This window comes from Panthera tigris, chromosome B4 (assembly GCF_018350195.1).
Source record: "Panthera tigris isolate Pti1 chromosome B4, P.tigris_Pti1_mat1.1, whole genome shotgun sequence".
NCBI lineage: Eukaryota > Metazoa > Chordata > Mammalia > Carnivora > Felidae > Panthera > Panthera tigris.
The window spans coordinates 38298043-38315578 of NC_056666.1; the positions used below are offsets into that span (position 1 = coordinate 38298043).

At 47.8% G+C, this 17536-nt stretch overlaps 1 protein-coding gene across 11 annotated transcripts in view; it reads right to left on the reverse strand.

Moving 5' to 3' along the window:
• Window positions 1–17536, reverse strand: part of CRACR2A (calcium release activated channel regulator 2A) — a 133629-nt gene that overhangs the window by 31371 nt on the left and 84722 nt on the right. For all 11 annotated transcript variants that reach the window (XM_042991598.1, XM_042991597.1, XM_042991590.1 and 8 more), the window contains 5 exons: window positions 17114–17204; window positions 13495–13590; window positions 11124–11311; window positions 5909–5980; window positions 1922–1967 (listed from right to left, as the gene is read on the reverse strand). In XM_042991598.1, coding sequence (XP_042847532.1) covers window positions 1922–1967; window positions 5909–5980; window positions 11124–11311; window positions 13495–13590; window positions 17114–17204 — 493 coding nt within the window. The remainder of the gene's footprint in view (window positions 1–1921; window positions 1968–5908; window positions 5981–11123; window positions 11312–13494; window positions 13591–17113; window positions 17205–17536) is intronic.

Sequence of the window (17536 nt, forward strand, 5' to 3'; positions counted from 1 at the left end):
AAACACAGAATGCCCTCAGATCCATGCCTGCTGATATGTCCCAATATTTGAGCAGAAAGGGCTCAACTTTCCCACCTCACAGGTCAGGCTCTAAACAAATTTCTGAAGTAAGACACAATGTTCACATGCTCCCTGTTAACATTCACCCACTCTTTCCTTTTGTTATTGTCTCTTGCCAGGATCCCTCCATCACCCACCCCAAAATCTAAGGGAATGAATCTATACACAGTTTAGAGCCTGGGGTCCACCTTGTTACCCTTCACAGGAGTACTAACAGTTTGCAAGATGACAATAAGAAGAGATAATGTGGAATGCATAGGAAAATATTTACGCGTGGAAATATCTGTGCATCTTTAAATCGCACTCATCTGTGTGCCTCTAACTCTTTACTTCCAAAGCCCCAGGAATGAGAAAGGGACTGGCCCAGAGGATCGATTAGCCCAGCGCCCTTGTGGGGGAGGGGAGGAGTCGGGGCTTGCAACCCTGTTGGCAATTCTCCCCAGCAAATGTCTTCCAGAACATGAGGGGGAGTTAGATCACAAGGAAGAATCTCTCATCAACCATCCCCACGATTCCCAGTGACTCTTAATGAGAGAAGGAGGGGCTGCAGTGCTCCCAGGGTCCCTGAAGGTATGGCTATAATGATTCCAAATTAATCTTTAATTATTATTCAGCATGAACGTGATTTTATCCCTCTTTTTTCTATTCCCCGCTATGGGTTGTTAATTCCATTCCCTTTTCAAAGCAAAATGAGTTTGGCAGGTGGAGGGACGTGAGGTCAAAGGATTAGGGGGACATTTGGTTGGAAGTTTCATAATAAATTCAGTGTTACTTCTAAAACAATTATAACCATTATCATCCTCAAACAAACATGTGTAGGCTTAAGCCTTGCTCGAATAGTACACAGAGGTAGGCGGTAGAGAAGTTTGCTGCCAGTGACAGAAAAGATACAGTGGTGTAACCAGGTCCCCCAGGGATTTGCAGTTATAAACCAGGTCGGACCTAATTCACTGCAAACCGGCTGCCTTGTGCTGACCACATTTAGGCCACTGTCCAGCTAAGGGCCCACAGCATATGACCCTCCTCTTTCCAAGAATTTCTTTTTTTCCCTCAAAAGTATCTATAATATGGAAAAAAGGATAGGCATTCCCTTTCCTCATGTGATAGTTGGGGTCATGGTTCAAGGAAATTAATGACTTGCCCAGGGACACACGAGAAATTCATGGTGTGATAAATCCTGATCATTAGAACATTGCATCAATGAATTCTTCCCTCTTTTTCCTTCCTTTCAGAGCATCCAATGACTCCTATCTAAAGAGGAAGATGAGTAGGAGAACACGGAATCCTGGATTTTGTTTAACGTGACTCAAAATGATGACCTGTAAATAAATATGGGATTCTGTGCTATTAGGGAAAGTGTGTACTGTAGAGCTCAGGTCTGGAGGAGCAGGGTACCCACAGGATAAAAAAGGGGTACTTAAAATCGGCTATGTTAATAGTCAAATGTACATTTTTAATTTGTTCCATGATTGTGGAAAAATGCAAATTTCATCAAATGATAAAAATTTTAATGAAGGAAAAAAAAACTTGTGAGTGTTTTGGTTAAAAGTGATCATGACATTTCAACTGCACCGTCTCCTGGATGGAGCTACCATGTCCATGTCCGAGAAATCTGTGACCCTCCCAAGCATCGTAGTCTCTTCATGCCAAGAAGAAAGTGTGTTACTTCACGGAAAACTAACACACTGCTACTCAGAAGGCCCCCTCGAATTTTTCATTATTTTCAAAAAATCCATGCCATTTTCTGCTTCTACAGAAAGGATGAGCCAGACTGCAAGGACATTCTTGGGCCTGTCCCAGCATGGTCTCTGGCGGCCAGGGGACCCAAACCCCGTCGGGAAAGGGAACACAGGGCAATTACCTGAAAACAGATGTCCCGTTCATCCCGAAGGTGCTTGTTCCTTTCCCTGCAAACAGAAAAGGGGAATCTATTCAGACATGGTATTTGCAGTCGAGAAATCCAAGAGCAGCCACTTTGCCAGTGAGAGGAGTGCAGAGCAAGGCTTTATGTGGAAGGCCCAGGGAGCATGTGGAATCTCTTTCTTAAGGGCGGGGGGGGGGTGATGGAGGGTAGTTTGTGTGTAAATCAGTTGGAGGCAGGGGTGGGGGGACATAGAATGACTGTGACACCCACCGCCCTTCAGGATCATGCACTGGTCTGTCCTGCCACTAGGGGGAGCCTCCCCCAGAGGGTGACCAGCAGTTCCAACTGCACCTGTGAGCTTGCTATTGGGCGCGCTCTCTCTCTGAACCATTCATTTCATGCATGCATGCAGTACTCCCACAAATGTCCCCTGAGCACCCACTACATGCTAAGTGAAGTCCTAGATCTCAAGGTTTACACAAATGGATAAAAGAAAAAGTTTCTGTCCTCGGGGAATTGGTGTCTTAGTGCAGGGTTCATTGCTCTCAAGAAAGATAAAGCAGGGACGTGGAATAAAGAGTGCCAGGGGTGCAGTGGTATTTCAGGGGGCCGGTCAGGGAGGGGCATCTGTGCAGAGGCTTGCAGGAGCAGAGGGGCACTATGCCGGCAGTTGAGGGAAGAGCAGCACAGGCAATGGAGACAGCAAAGGCTAAGCCTGGAGTCAGGCTCAAACAGGGGTGTGCAAGGAACACAGAGGAGGGCATCAGAGGGCTCAGAGGAGAGCCGCTAGGAAATGAAGTCAGAGGGGCACCCAGGTGGCTCAGTCGGTTGAGTGTCTGACTCTTAATCTCAGCTCAGGTCATGATCTCACAGTTTGTGGGTTCGAGCCCCACATCAGGGTCTGTAATGACAGTATAGAGCCTGCTTGAAATTCTCTCTCTCCCTCTCTCTCTGCCACTCCCCCCATCAAGATAAATACATAAACATTTTTTTAAAAAAGCAAATGAGGTCAGAGAAAGGTGAGGGGACAAATGGAGACCTGCTCATTCATAGTCTTGTGGGCCATTGTAGGAACTTGGGATTTTACTCCAGATGAGATATGAAGCCATGGGGGTTGGGGGAGTAGCAGAGGAGTGTCCTGATCTGACTCAAGTTTTCAAAGGAGCCCTATAGATGCTGTGCTAAGAATACATTGCTGGAGACAAGGGTGGCACCCTGAGAACTGGCCACTCTTTCAAGCAACATGGAGGTCCCTGGTTCCCCTTTCAGTGCAATTGAGGCAGAAGGAGCCTGACTGGAGGGTCAAGAATGTGAGGAAAGGAAGTGGAGATGGAATGCAAGTGTAAACAATTCTTTTGAAAGGTTTTGAAAGCCATTAAAGAAATGCAAAGTAGCTGGATGCGTAAGTGGTGACAGGAGCTACTGGGTAAGAAATGCTATAGGACATTGGTTGGTCTCCCCAAAAGAGAAACAACCAGCCATGGAGGAGAGACAATACCCGCTGGACCAGCCCTTGAGGAAGGTCTCATTCTAGTGCACATTTGGGAGAGCCAGACACATGGGGCGTTCAACCACCACGACAGAGAAGGCAGGAGGTAGGCATGGATGGGCACAGGGGACATGCTCATGTGATGGTTCTGCCTGTCTCCATGATAGTAGCAAAGCCTGAGAATGGCAAAGGGAGAGTTTCCTTCCAGAAGGCCCCTCGCTCTATGCTGGCAGAGAGGTTAGCAGCCCTCCACCGGGGTGAGGACACGGGGGCCCCGGGAAGCCCCATCTCCATCAGGGAGTTCGCTGTGGTGTTTCCTGCTTTGTGCAGTCATCTCCAGGCAGAAGCTTCGGCAGTCAAAGAGATGCTACACCCTCTAAATAAATGTCCACCTTAATTCACACTGCTGCCCTGTCGTGATGGTCACTCATATATATATCATCTCACTCTCAAGAGAAGCCTGTGAGGCAGGCATGAGAAAACTTACATTCCATCTGGTTAAGTCAATTGCCCAAGGTCAAACAAATAAGGGTAGTGCTGGGTCTTGACCCAGATCCGGCCCCCAAGTCCATATTCCCAACTGAGTCTCCTGAAATTGTTTCCTTTTGCTGCTACTTGCCCCTAGGAGGGCAGTCCCTTCCTCACACTGTCATATCCCAGCCATTGCCATGATAGGGGCAGACCCCCATCCTCCCCCCCAGCTTCCAACTTGATATCCCTTGCCTTGGCATTATCTCTGTCCTTGATTCCCATTTCCCCACTGCTCTCTGTCACTACCCGATGATTTCACTGTGGAGGAAAAATCTGCCATGGGGGCCTTCCTCACTACGGATGGACTTTGACCTGCTGCAGAATCTAAGCTTGTATGCATGCAATAGCACAGAAAGACTTTGGGCATGTAATTCTGCACAAATGCCAGTCTCCATCAAAAAGACCCATGCGTTTGTAGAGATCTGCCTTGTCATTCTCCTCTGCTCATTCGCTTTGAATCTGTCCTTTTCTTCTAAGTACAACAGAAAAAAGGGGGAAAAATCAAAATTTGTCCTTGTACACCCTGTTCTTCTTTTCACTAAAGCTTCTAAGATTCAAGACCTGCTCTCAAATGGATTAGAACTTGGTCATGTCAGAACCCCCTTCCATCTCCCCAGCCTTTGCAGTCCTGTTTGAATCATGTATTGAGGGAAGTAAATCTGAAATGCATTCAGTTCTGAGCACTTTTCAATTTGGTAGCATCACAGATGCCAGACACGGTGACCTCACCTTGCTTTCAAATAAAACAAAACAAGTCAGAGTGTACCTGATTTAAGACAACTGCACTCTAAAAACCAGAGCCTGGGGAGCCTGGGTGGCTCAGTTGGTTAAGCGGACGACTCTTGATTTTGGCTCAGGTCATGATCTCATGGTTTGTGAGTTCAAGCTCCACATTGGGCTCTGTGCGGACAGTGTGGAGCCTGCTTGGGATTCTTCTCTCGCTCTCTCTCTCTCTCTCCCTCCAGCACTCTATCTCTCTCAAAATAAATGAATAAGCTTAAACAAAAATAAAAAGCAGAACCCAAAGTGCTCGTGCCCCATCACCATTCCCAAGAGGTGTTTGGCAGACAGAAGGTACTGTAACTTGGAAACCTCACATGCAAAAGTGAAAATCCCATCTTTCTTTCCACACACAGGTTTTGTTTTGGGTTTTGTTTTGGCACATTCCAGACCAATGAGCTTTGAATTTACAGTAAGTTTTAGCAAGTGGAGGAAACTCTAAACTCCTTTGCTCTGTTTATGCTCTGTTTGTGACTCATTTGCTCATTCAACAGACATTAGGAGACTATGGCAGAATCAAGAGAATCAGCCAGATACAGATCTCAATTCTGACTCCCGAAGTGAGTGGCTGTGTCTCCTTTGGTAAATTGCTTCACTTCTCTGCTATCATTTTCCTTCTCTGTTAATTCCCCTATCAGGAACTGCCCTCCTTTCTTTAATTTTGTTGAAGATGAAAGGCATACCAGGGGCACCTTGGTGGCTCAGTTGGTTGAGCGTTTTGACTTCGGCTTAGATCATGATCTCAAGTTCATGGGTTTGAGCCCCACATGTGGAGCCTACTTGATTCTCTGTCTCCCTTTCTCTCTGCCTCTCCCCAGCTTGCGCTCTCTCTCCCTCAAAAATAAACATCAATTTTTTTTTAAAGAGAAAGGGATACTATATCTTCCACTGGGTAGATGCTCAAGAAATTCAGTTCTGCTCCTACCTGAGCAAGTACCACATAAGGTGCTGTGGGAGATGCCACAAAGAATGAGGCAGAGCCTACCTGCAGATGTACAAACTGGAGAGGGATGTGGGCGTGTGTGTGAATGGACCAAACATAATATGCTGGGGATCAGGGGAATGAGGGCACTCTCTCAGCAGCTGTGATCATCCAGAATGTAGGCAGGGAAGACTTTCAGCCTGGCTCTCCCAACCCAAGGAATGTGGGATATGCTCTCAGAACACATCTGGTGCTGACACACCTCAGGAGATCCAGCTGTTTCAGAAGCCCCGACTTCTCACGCTGCAGACTCTCCGTCACACGGTACACTTCCCTGAAGAAGAGGCCAACACAGATTTATGAGCTTCTATAGCAGGGATTTAAGCCACCACGGTGTGAGGGGCTGTGTTGTAGTTGGATGTCCAGGGCACCCAGGACCAGCAGGCAGCACCCCACCCTGGGGTCAGAGGGATATGCCTCCCCTGTTGAGCACCTGCTGTGTGCAGGCGGTTACAGCTATGATCTCACTTCGTCATCACACACTCCCGATTTGGAAGGTGAGATTACCCCCATTTTATAGACACAGACAGAGAACCAGTAACTCTCCCCATGTCCCATAGACAATCCACGACTGAGTAGATTAGGACCCCTTACTCTCAAACCCATGAACAGGGCTTCATAATAATCACTTGGCCTTCCCAGGCTCCAGGTGACCCTGTCCTACCCAGAACCAATACTCTCCAGCCCAATCCTGCAAGTGAGAGCAGAACTTGTATTTTTCTTGTAGCTGGTTTCATTTGTTTCCAGGAGCTCCAGAAGAATCCTTTCCCCTTCCCCATCCTCCCCTATAAGTCTCCAATCTGTTCTTAGATCTCTGTAATTTCCTCTGTTGGTTATTCATTTCTTTAACTTAGGAGTTCTCATCTCTAGCCATAAAGCAGAGATCAAATGTATCAATTATAATCAGATACTTAGATCACAGTGTGAACACGTCAATCATGTCAATCACCCTTTGAGTAAGGGGAGGGAGGAGCTGAGAGGTAGTGGAGGTGTCTGGAGACCAACTCAGATGGTGAGGTAGGGACTGCCTGGTTTGTCTGCATCTCTAAATGCAACCCAGTGCCCAGCATGAAGGTGTCGTCAATAAAAAGCAGTAAGAAACAGGGGGCCCTGGGTGGCTCAGTTGGTTAAGCGTCCAACTCTTCGTTTCAGCTCAGGTCATGATCTCACAGTTCGTGGGTTCAAGCCCTACATCAGGCTCCATACTGACAGCTTGGAGCCTGGAGCCTGCTTGGGATTCTCTGTCTCCCTCTCTCTCTGCCCCTCCCTCGCTTGTGCACTCTTCATGCTCTCTTTCTTTCAAAATAAGTACATAAACAACAACAACAACAACAAACGAATAGTGTAAGAAACAAAAGGAGAGAGGGCAGAGAGTGGGGGAGGAAAGAAGGAGGCAGGGATGGAGGCAGGAAGAGAGGAAGGGAGGGGTGAGTCGGGGAGGTATTCAACACCGCTCAGGGAAGAAAGAAAAAAAAGGAAAGCAGAATTGGGTGACACTGGAAAATAAGCCTTGCTGAACTTCGCAACTTTGCCTCCATCCTTCCCTCTGGGCTCTGCACTGTGCTTTTAGAAATGTTTAAATCACCCCTAAGGTTACTGCAAAAGGCCCAAAGTTCCACATTTCCAAACCACAGCATAGTTGCTAGTGTAGGGAGCATCTTATAGTCTCACAAAATGCGTCCATTTCCATAGGCTGTCCAGACTACCCCGATTGTGCACACACCGGGCTGGGCGGGGACAGTCACCCCTTTGCCGCACCCTCAATGTCATTACTGAGCTGGCGAAAACAGCACCTGCTTGCTCGGTCCATAAGGCTTGAGCCCACCTCACAATAGATTCCTTAAAAGGTATCTGTGTGGTTCTTCCCCCTTTATGGAATAATTATAAAGTCAATTTACAACAATAACAGACCGAATCAAATTCTAAGTTCACCTCAGACAATCCTAATTAAGCAATAAAACTTCTCTAGCTCCTGCAGAGATGCCAATTCCTAACACTTTATTACCAATTATATTTAATTTCAACTTGAGGGAAAACAATGTATTTCCCATTATCCAAACCGGGTCCCCAAATCCCTGTCTAGGATTCTGCTGTGATGAGCAGTATGTGAGCACAGCTGTTTGCTGCTGCGGTGCCCTGTGAGCCACGATGGCTTTGTGGATCCTCTGTCCCAGCCCTGGGTTCTGATTCTCAACCAGGAGCAGACGACTCTACCTCTGCTAAGGGAAATCACTCCCTGGACACCTGACATCTGTGTTCTCACAGAACATTTGATTTAGGAGCGATTCCTAAGAAATAAGGCATTCCAGGTCTTTGCACTGTAGACACAACAGAGTTGACTGCTGGAGCCATACACACACACACACACGCACACACACACACACACATGTATTACATATTGATGAAATATGTCTACCTATTTGTCTAATAAACATGCATCTATTTAGATACACACACATTGTCAGACTTTTTCTGTGTTCACAAAAAGGAAGGCATCTAACCTAGACATTCTAAAGGTCTGTACTTGGTACTATGTGGAAAGAGAAAGAAATTACCATTTTTCATAGGAGTGACTGGTGACAGGTTTATGGCTGTCTTTAGGGAACTGCTGTTGGCTTTATTTTCTGGAGAGGGATGAGAGAGGGAGCATCTCCAAAATATATCGCCAAGTGAAAACACAGGCAAATGCAGAACAGTGTGTAAATGAAAAGTGTGTGTGTGTGCTTGTATATGCATAGAACACTCTGGAAGGATCCACAAGAAACCCTGAGGGGTGGCCTCTGGGTCTTTGCAGACCTCTTGCTGAGTATAGATCCTTTTGTGTCTCGTCATAAACTACCCACCCCAAATAAAAATTCATTAACAAAATAAACAGGTGCTGCTTTCCAGCTGACCTTCATCTTTATGTTATCTCTCCTGCTTGATTGTTCTTTCTTTATCTTATTTTAAAATCAAGTTCTCCCTCCTTGAGCATCTTTGGAGAACAGAAAAATTAATTTTGCCCATTTAGAATTCTAGCTGATAAGTGACTAAGTCTTTTTATCTCCCAGTACCGTCCTCTCCTTTCCCAGCTGCTCTGGTGCGGCATCAGACAGCAAGACATTGTGAGTTGGGGGGGAAGCACATGATATGGGGAGAACTCGGCTCTGTCCCTGTTTTCTGACACTAGCTAGCTGTGTGGCTTTGTGTCACTGCATCTCTCTGAGCCTCAAGTTCTTCATTTATAAAATGAAGAGGTGGATTAGAGCACTCACCTGCTATCAGTACTGCAGATCTGGGACTCTGTTCTACAGGGAACCAGCTAAGGCTCTCACTGCCCTCTCTCCTGACCTCCCCAGACAGGACACACTCTCCTGGGCTCCAGCATGCTTTCCAGCTGCATAAGGCATTGTGCGCTTTTTGAAAACAAGTCATGAAGTTCCTGAAATCATTTATCTCTTCCTCCTGACCCTCTTTTTCAGTTCCCAGCCTCCAGAGATTGTCTCTGGCTTGGTTAATTAAGATAAGACTTCAGAAAGATTTTAATCCTCATGCTGTGATTTGATACCCTGGCACTGGGTGCTTATTTCCATTTGCTGTTCTAATGCTGGTGCCTTCAGATGTTTGCTGTTTTAAAACTTGATTCAATTTTAAGAGCCTGAGTCCTTAATTCTGTTTGTAAAGTTAAATGCCTGTGCCTTGTTGGCCTGCTCTCAATGAGGAGGAACTGATTTTGCTCATTTACAATGAAATACACTGTCCTCCCCTGGTCACCCAAGAATTGGAGTGAAGGGGTTTGTCTTAAGTCAGCTGCTCAAAATACATTTTCTTTTTAACTGGAGAAATCTTGGGGCACCTGGGTGGCTGAGTCCATTAAGCATCCGACTTCGGCTCAGGTCATGATCTCACAGTTCGTGAGTTTGAGTCCCACGTCAGGCTCTGTGCTGACAGCTCAGAGCCTGGAGCCTGCTTCAGATTCTGTGTCTCCTCTCTGCCCCTACCCTGCTCATTCTCTGTCTCTGTCTCTCAAAAATAAATAAACATTAAAAAAACAAAATCAATCAATAAATAAAAAAACTAGAGAAGCCTTTTTAGGGTAAAACTCCACATGCAAACACATTTCCTCTCTTTCACCCTGGGAAATCAGTCCAAAACAGTACAGGACAGCACACACAGGACAGACAGCAGAACAATTTGATTTAGGCCAACGGACCCAAATTTTGCCATCATTCAGACGGAGTGAGGGCTTTCCCTTTTGAACAAGGACAGTTAACGTATGTAACACTCAGGCACTGGTAAGTAATACTGCCCTTTCCTCTGAAATCAGACTGTTTAAATACCTGGCACAGGACCAGGCACACATTACCTTCTGCAGAATGAATGAAGGGAATGAACGAATGCATGAATGAGTGATGAGTGAATGATGGCCAGTCCCATTCTTGAGTACATATTTTCTGGCTGGTTCATGATTCACTGTGTGGAGTCAGCAAGATGTGTCTAGCACGGAGTGTTGTACTAGAGAGTTACTGAAAACCTCTGACTCTTAGCTTCCTCGTCCATAACTTAGAGTTGATAATAACAGTACCTGCCACATCAGGATGCTGTAAAGTTCATATGAAACGATGTCAAACTGTTGACATAGGTGAGATATGTTGAATGTACAACATGGTACCTGGGGCAGAGCCATATGCAATAAATTTTTGACAAATGAGTAAGTAAACAAATATAAATGTGTGAACAAATAAGTGGGATTCCTGTCCCTGGGCACACCAAAGAGTGCATTCGTTCTCAGAACCTAACACTCCCAAGACGACTGTTGGCTGGTCCTCCAGCAGCTCCTCAGCTCCAGCCTGCAGACCCAGCCCTTGACTCTTCCTTACGTGTGCTTCTGCCTAGCAGGCTGAGTCCACTGGCCGCACACCAAGAGCAGGTCGCTGGCAAACCAGGCCCTGAGAGATGTGGGGCTCACCACACTGTGTCCACACAGAGGGACACTGGTGGGAGAGAGTAGGCAGACTGCAGTGAAGATTCCAGGGTACTGTCATATACTCCATCAGATTAAATCTCAGAAGCCTACCTGCTTCACTCTCGTCCTGGGTCTCTAACCTATGACAGTCACGTGTGGTCTGTCCACACACTCAGCCTTTTCTCAATGACCGCCCTGTATTTGTTGGGTGGATAACACATCTTTTGAATCACATGATACATTTCCCAAGAACAGGGTTGTAGATTTCCTGTCAATCCTAGATTCTGCTTGCTACAGTGCTGGTCTGCTTGATGGCCTCGGGATCCTAGCAGAGATTTCAGGGACAAAGGAGCCCCTGAGCCCCACGTTCTAGGCAAGGTGACAGGGTCTCCAAGGGAGGAGACGATGTCATGCTCACAGCAGGGGGTGAGGCTGGACATCAGGGACAGGAACCAATGAGGGCCAGACTCACATCTCCTTCTCCTGCTGGAGTTGGTGGGCCTCTTGCTGGAGGCTCTCCAGCTGTTTCCGGGCATCCTGCAGCTCCCGGGAGGTCCGCTCCAGCTCCCGGGCCAGCTCCTGGTTTGTGACTCTCAGCTTGGTGTTCTCAGCCTTGGTTTCATGCTCATCATTTTGCAGGGTGGTGCACTGGCCTTCCAGCTGGAAAGGAAGGTGGGGGAGCAGGAGGGAATGATGAACAACCCCCATCCCATCTGGCTCCGCCCTAGTCTCCCCTCACTTTCTCCACCTGTGGGCAGGAGCCCTCACTGCCAGACCTTGCTGCCCTTGGGCCTCGACAGGCTTTGTCCTGCTCCTTAAGTCACACGGATGCACTTTTGGAGGCAGGGAGGAATGGCCAGAGCACATCTCATTTCTCCCCTGTCTCCACAGGGCTACTGAACAGTCCAGAGGGAACAGCACCATTCACAAAGACTGCTGGGAAAGGGAGGTCAACAATCCATCTGTGTCCCCAATCCCGGTGACAATAATGATGCCATTAGCATCTCATCCATAGTCTTGAGAGCCAACCTAAATCCCTCTTGTCCTTTCAGCCAATTGTCCCCCTCGGCTCTGATGGACCTGGGAAGCAGCTAAGTGGCATTCTTCATAAAACTGTCCTTCCTAATTTTGAATTCTGACAGCAAATCTGTGTATCCCCTTTTCTTTGCTCCGCTAAATAAATCCATTCCTTTAATCTAGAGAAATGTTGTGTGGTGGCCAGAAACCCTGGAAATTCTTAGGAAACAGCTAAAACAGGTCAGACCAAACACATACCTTTTTTTTTTTCATGTCCCAAAAGGAACTGAAAAAACCTGCATTTGTATAACTGCAGCGTTTCTTGGCTGGTGATTCTGCTTTGCAAAGCTTCTAACCCTCTCACCAGAGGAGGAATCAAACCAAGGCAAATATATCATAATAAATTTAGTTTAATAAATGTGGCCAGTGAGGGGAAGAGGAGGCAGCAACAAGGAATTTTGTGTGATTCTCAAGAGGCTCCTGTGTAATCAGGCAAGCATGCAGTAATTAAATCGAGTGGTAATCATTCGTTTGAGGGATAAGTCTAATTGGTAAGAACTTAATGCATAATAGTGAGGGGGAGAAAGAGTAGAAGCAAGGGATAGCTGTGGAAGGGTAATGGGAAGGCAGCTGGCAGTTCCTCCAGTGGAAATTATCTTGTTGCAAGAGAAAGAAACCAAGGGGGGCATGGGTGACTCGGTTTCGGCTCAGGTCATGATCTCATGGTTTCATGACTTCGAGCCCCACACTGGGTTCTGTGCTGACAGCTCAGAGCCTGCTTGGGATTCTCTCGATCCCTCTCTCTCTCTCTCTCTCTCTGCCCCTCCCCTGCTCAGACTGTCTCTGTCTCTCTCAAAAATAAACTTAAAAAAATTTATTAAAAAAAGAAAGAAAGAAACATAGGTCAGGGAGCAGCAGGAGTGGGACAGTCTCTAGCCTCAGCATGGGGTAGCTTCAAGCATATTTTACTGTGTTGCTGAAAATAGCCCTCTCTATACAAGTGGATGCGGTGTGTCTGGGTCTGTCCAGGGCTGGATTACTTCCAGAGCCAGACAAAACAAAACGGGAGGCCAAGTGACATCCTGGCCTTCTCTCCCCCACGAGCCCTCACCTTGGAGAGGAGTCTATGATTGTGAAGTTTGCCTAGGTAATCAATCTTCCTGAGGTCATTAGGCAGCCATGGTGGCTGGACACCACCCTACACAGTGTACTGCCCAGACCGCCTCGTGGGGGCTCAAGTGCATCAGAGGAACATCTGGTGTCTGCATCCATCCTGTGGGGTGATGGGCATAGCCACAAAAAAAAAAAAAAAAAAAAAAAAAAAGGCTAAGGAACCTCTTCCGGGCACATAGGAAAACAGGGGATGGGCAAATTGATCTTTGAAGAGTCTCTTCCAGCTGGAGGCATCCATGGCCATCGCAGTGGGAAGACATCACTGCAGCCTCCCACAAAGCACTAGTGACTCCGTCCTTTGTACCTCAGCACCCCCCTCTCCTCTTACCCAGGATGCAGGAAACAAATTAATGTTTGACATTCTGGCGGCTCCTGGGTGTAATTAGGTTGACAATGTCTTCAGATGCCTCGAGGGAGAATTCTTGGCAACTTTTCCCAACTAAACACCTGGCACTGGAGAGGTAAAGGCTTTATCCTGAGATCACCTGTGGTTTCAAAATGCTATCTTTTGTACAGCTAAATGGTTCTCCTCCAATTAAAAACAGACAAACAAACAAACCCAAATCCTTGAGTGAATAGCAGGGTAAGTGGGCAAGAGCCGGGGGAGGATGGAGAGAGGAACCAGGTGCTCCAAGGCCACGGCAAAGGCACACCTGCTGCTGCTTCTGGATGAGCTGCTCCAGCTCCTGCTCCTTGGATAACAGCTTCTGCTCCAGCTCCTGACTGCGGGCCTGAAACCTCTCCATGTCCTGCCAGGCCGGAGAGAAGGACGCGTGAGGCCCCAGGGCACTTGGGATGGAGATTTGTCCCCCACCTTGCACCCGCTCAACAGCAGGGCCTCCCCATCCTTTTGGATTGTAGGGCCCTTCCCACAACATTCCAGGGCTTCGATGCCCTGCCTGGCTGCTCAGGGAGGCCCACTGGGATGGAGACAGAGCAAGTGCTCATAAGGGGTCATGCCAACTCCCCAACTCCCACCATGTGTGACCATGACCAATGACTGTGCACCGCTCCCCCAGAGAGAGACAGTGTTGGTTAGTGGTACAGTACTGAACATAGAGAATCTCATGCCTCCATCTCTTCATCTCTAAATTGGGGGGGGAGGGGTATCCTTCTAATGTGGATATTCTGTTCCACGTTGGGTACAGTCATTTGTTCCCTCACACTACCCCTTGCTCGGGAAACACAGGGCATTACTTCTTCCCCTTGAGGGTCTAGGTCCTCGCCGTGTCCCACCATGATTGAGGTGTCCCAGCCTTGCTCTTGTGATAGCTCTGCCTCTGTGATCCATAGCCCCTCCCCTCCCGCCCTAGGGGTGGGGTAAAGAGAAAACTGTGTGGGCTGTCTGGACGCCTGACACTCTCACAGAGCCTGGTCTGGTACAAGGTCCCTCATCTGGGCGTCAGGAGACTGGGGCTCCAGCCCTGGTCTTACCTAGCTGACTTGACTTCATTCATCTATCATTGTTTCTTTGTTCACAGGACAGAAACAAAAATATGCAGGCCACCTACAGCTCTCCACTCCCCTGAAGGCAAAAATGAGGTGTGAAACTTGCAGGGAGAGAAGAAACCATTATAATGTGCATAGAGCTCATGACAGGAGCCCCTGGGGTTCCACCTGCCTTGGAGGACAGCCTGGAATGATGGACACTAGAGGGGCTATGAGGCTGGGTGTGATGGTGGCACCAGGGGGGTGGGAGCACACAACCACTCTCAGGACACAGGCCTTTGGACACCTCTGTTCTAAGGCTCAGAATTATTTCCTGGGCTCATCTTTTGTAGACACTACCTGGTCCTGAGCCTGTTCTCAGGCAGGTACATGGAGCTCAGGGACAGCCTGTGATCGCCCTCACATCAACCACAGGCAACGATAGGGGGAAGATCTGACCGGGAAGCTCCTGCTGTCAAAACCTTCACTGGGGAACCTGCTTCATTCAGCTTGGCTGTCACTCACAGAGTAGGTGCCCCATCAACAGTGCAGGGAAGGCGGGTGGCTCCACAAGTCCAGCACGGATGCTGCCATCCCCATGGTGGGCCTGCAGAGTGCCTTATAGCCCTGGCCAGCACAGAGCATCGAGGGGGGGCATCTATTTTCCTTGAGCCGGAGTGTGCCAGTCATTAAGTATTTCCCTCGTGGTCAAACAGACTGCTACATGTAGAACCAGAAGGCCCAGCTCTTCTCATGCTGTCATAAACTGTCACACCACTGTCCTCACGTTGTGACAAGGCAAAAGCCTGTGTCTGCAAAGCCAAACACATTTTAACAGTTTCTGTGTTTGTGCAAAAGTGGAAAACCTAGGCACTGGGCCTGAAAGGCCTGGGGTACTAGAAGGGGAAGGAGGGAGTGGAATGGGGGGTGAAGGGTACAGTGGTGTGGTCATATACCCTTACATGATCCTAATGTGTCCTTGAAATTTTTCCTCCCACCTCTTCCCATTCCCAGTTCCCACACCTTGGCCCACCTTTTGCTTCTGGAAGCAGGCCTCTTTTTTTAGCTAGGACCTCTGACCTGTAGTCATGGCCCAGCAGTAGATCATTTGGGGTAAAGGGAGTGACTCTCCTACTGCAGGAAAAAAAAGGCTACTGTTCTCAGAAAACTATTTTAGGGTATGCTGGGTGACAAGTGTGTGAGTTCTGTCTGCCTTATACTCATCCAACTATGCTGAAGGGCAGGGGACAGGCAGACTGTTTTAAAGCTCTAAGAAAGAATGGGTACAGGGGGAGTCTGGAAATACAGACAAGCCTTCAGAGGGCTCTAGTTGGAGAATATGATGGGCTTTTTCTGGAAAGCATTCAGACTTCATCTCGTTTTGAATGGTATCTGTGATAATAAATAGATCCTCGGTGTAGATAATCCAAATCAGCATATAAATAAAAACTGGTTCAAACCAACCTGCATTAAGGAGGAGGGAAGGGTTGTGGCAATAGCCCAGGTTCTGTTCTGAGAGGCAGCGCAAGACGTGGTCCCTCTGCTATATTCCCAGAAGTCCTATGTTGAAACCTAACCCCCAAGGTGATGATCCCATGGACGCACTTGCCCCCCCCGCCCCGTGAGGACGCAGTGAGAGGGCCACAGCCAGAACCAGGGAGTGGGCTCTCACCAGAGCCTGACCACACTGGCCCCCTGATTTTGGATGTCCAGCCACCAGGACTGTGAGAAATAAATGTCTGTTGTTTATAAGCCACCCAGTTCATGGGATTGTTGTAACGGCAGCCTAAAGCTACCATTCAAGATCAATGACTTTTCTGTTGAGAACTCACCAAGTGGATAATGAAAAAATGGGTAAGAGAGAGTTTCCTGTAGCTTTGTTTTATAAATATGCTCCCAAAAGGACCCTGCTTAGTTTGGAAGAGGAGAGAATTTCACCAATTCTGACCTCCCAAGACAAACAACAGGCTAGAGGCTGCTAGGAGGCTAGATGCCAGAGTCGGAACGAGGTATGTGAGCTCTACATTTTCTCCCATGGGGTCCGAGAAGGGTGGGGTTTGACTTGTCTTGGTTATTAAGTTTTCTAGGTGTCTAAGGGAAAGGATGGGAAGCATAGGCTCTAATGATGGTCCCCCTAGAGGAGCTGCTGGGCATGGAGTAGAATGGACTGCATTTGGGTGGGCCTGCCTTCCAGGTCTGGGACCAGCCAGTATCAGACCCGGTCTCCAAGCTGCTGTAACTGGTAAGCACATGCACCTTCATCCTTTCGTCATTAGTTCATTCATTCATTGATTCAATAAGTATTTATTGAGTACCAACCGTGTTCCAAGCATGGCTGAGGGGCTGTGGATACAGTAACAAGTAAAGATAAAGATCCCTGCTCTCAGGGAGACTGGGTGGCTCAGTCAGTTAAGTATCTGACTCTTGGTTTCAGCTCAGGTCATGATCTCACGTTTGTGGGTTCAAGTTCCATGACGAGCTCTGCGGTAACGGTGCAAAGCCTGCCTGGGATTTTCTGTCTCCCTCTCTCTCTGCCCCTCCCCTGCTCATACACTCTCTCTCTCAAGATAAATAAATAAACTTTTTTTTTTAAAGATCCCTGCTCTTGCAGTGCTTACGTGATAGTAGGAAGAGACAGACCATAATCAACAAAAATAAACAAGGAAATTAAATGTCATGCCTGAAGGTGACAAATGTCTTGAAAAATATAAATAAAGCAGCAGAGAGACAGGGAATCCACAGTGCCACAGGTGGGGGCACTGCAATCTTAAACTGGGGGAGGTAGTCAGAGTAGGCGATATTTCCACCTGGTGCTCAGAGCCAAGCCCTGGTGTGGACTCTTACTTTCAGGAGAAACTGCTCCTTCTCATGCTTGATTTGTTGTTCCATCTCCTCATAGAGATGCTGGATTTCTTCATCATAAGCAGCAATTTTCCTGCAGAAGTGGCAGAAAGAGAGTCTGCGAAGGTCTACACCAAAATTCATTTATCCCCCAGAGTATTTATCCTCTGGAGCTTGGGCACCAGAATCCCATCAGGAGCTTGGGGCTGTGGGAACAACTGCGTAGGTCAGGTGGGACCAGTTCCTCAGGATTAGCTGACCATAGAGGCCCAGCAGGACCTCGTCCTCCTCCTAGAGGAGGAAGCCATCAGTCCCAGATGACCCACACATTCCTCAGTGAAGCTTCCTTGGCTCTATCTTCCTTAATTCTGCTTTATTTCAACAACAAGCCCCTTGGCCTCTGCTGAACGCACCTCCTTATTGTCC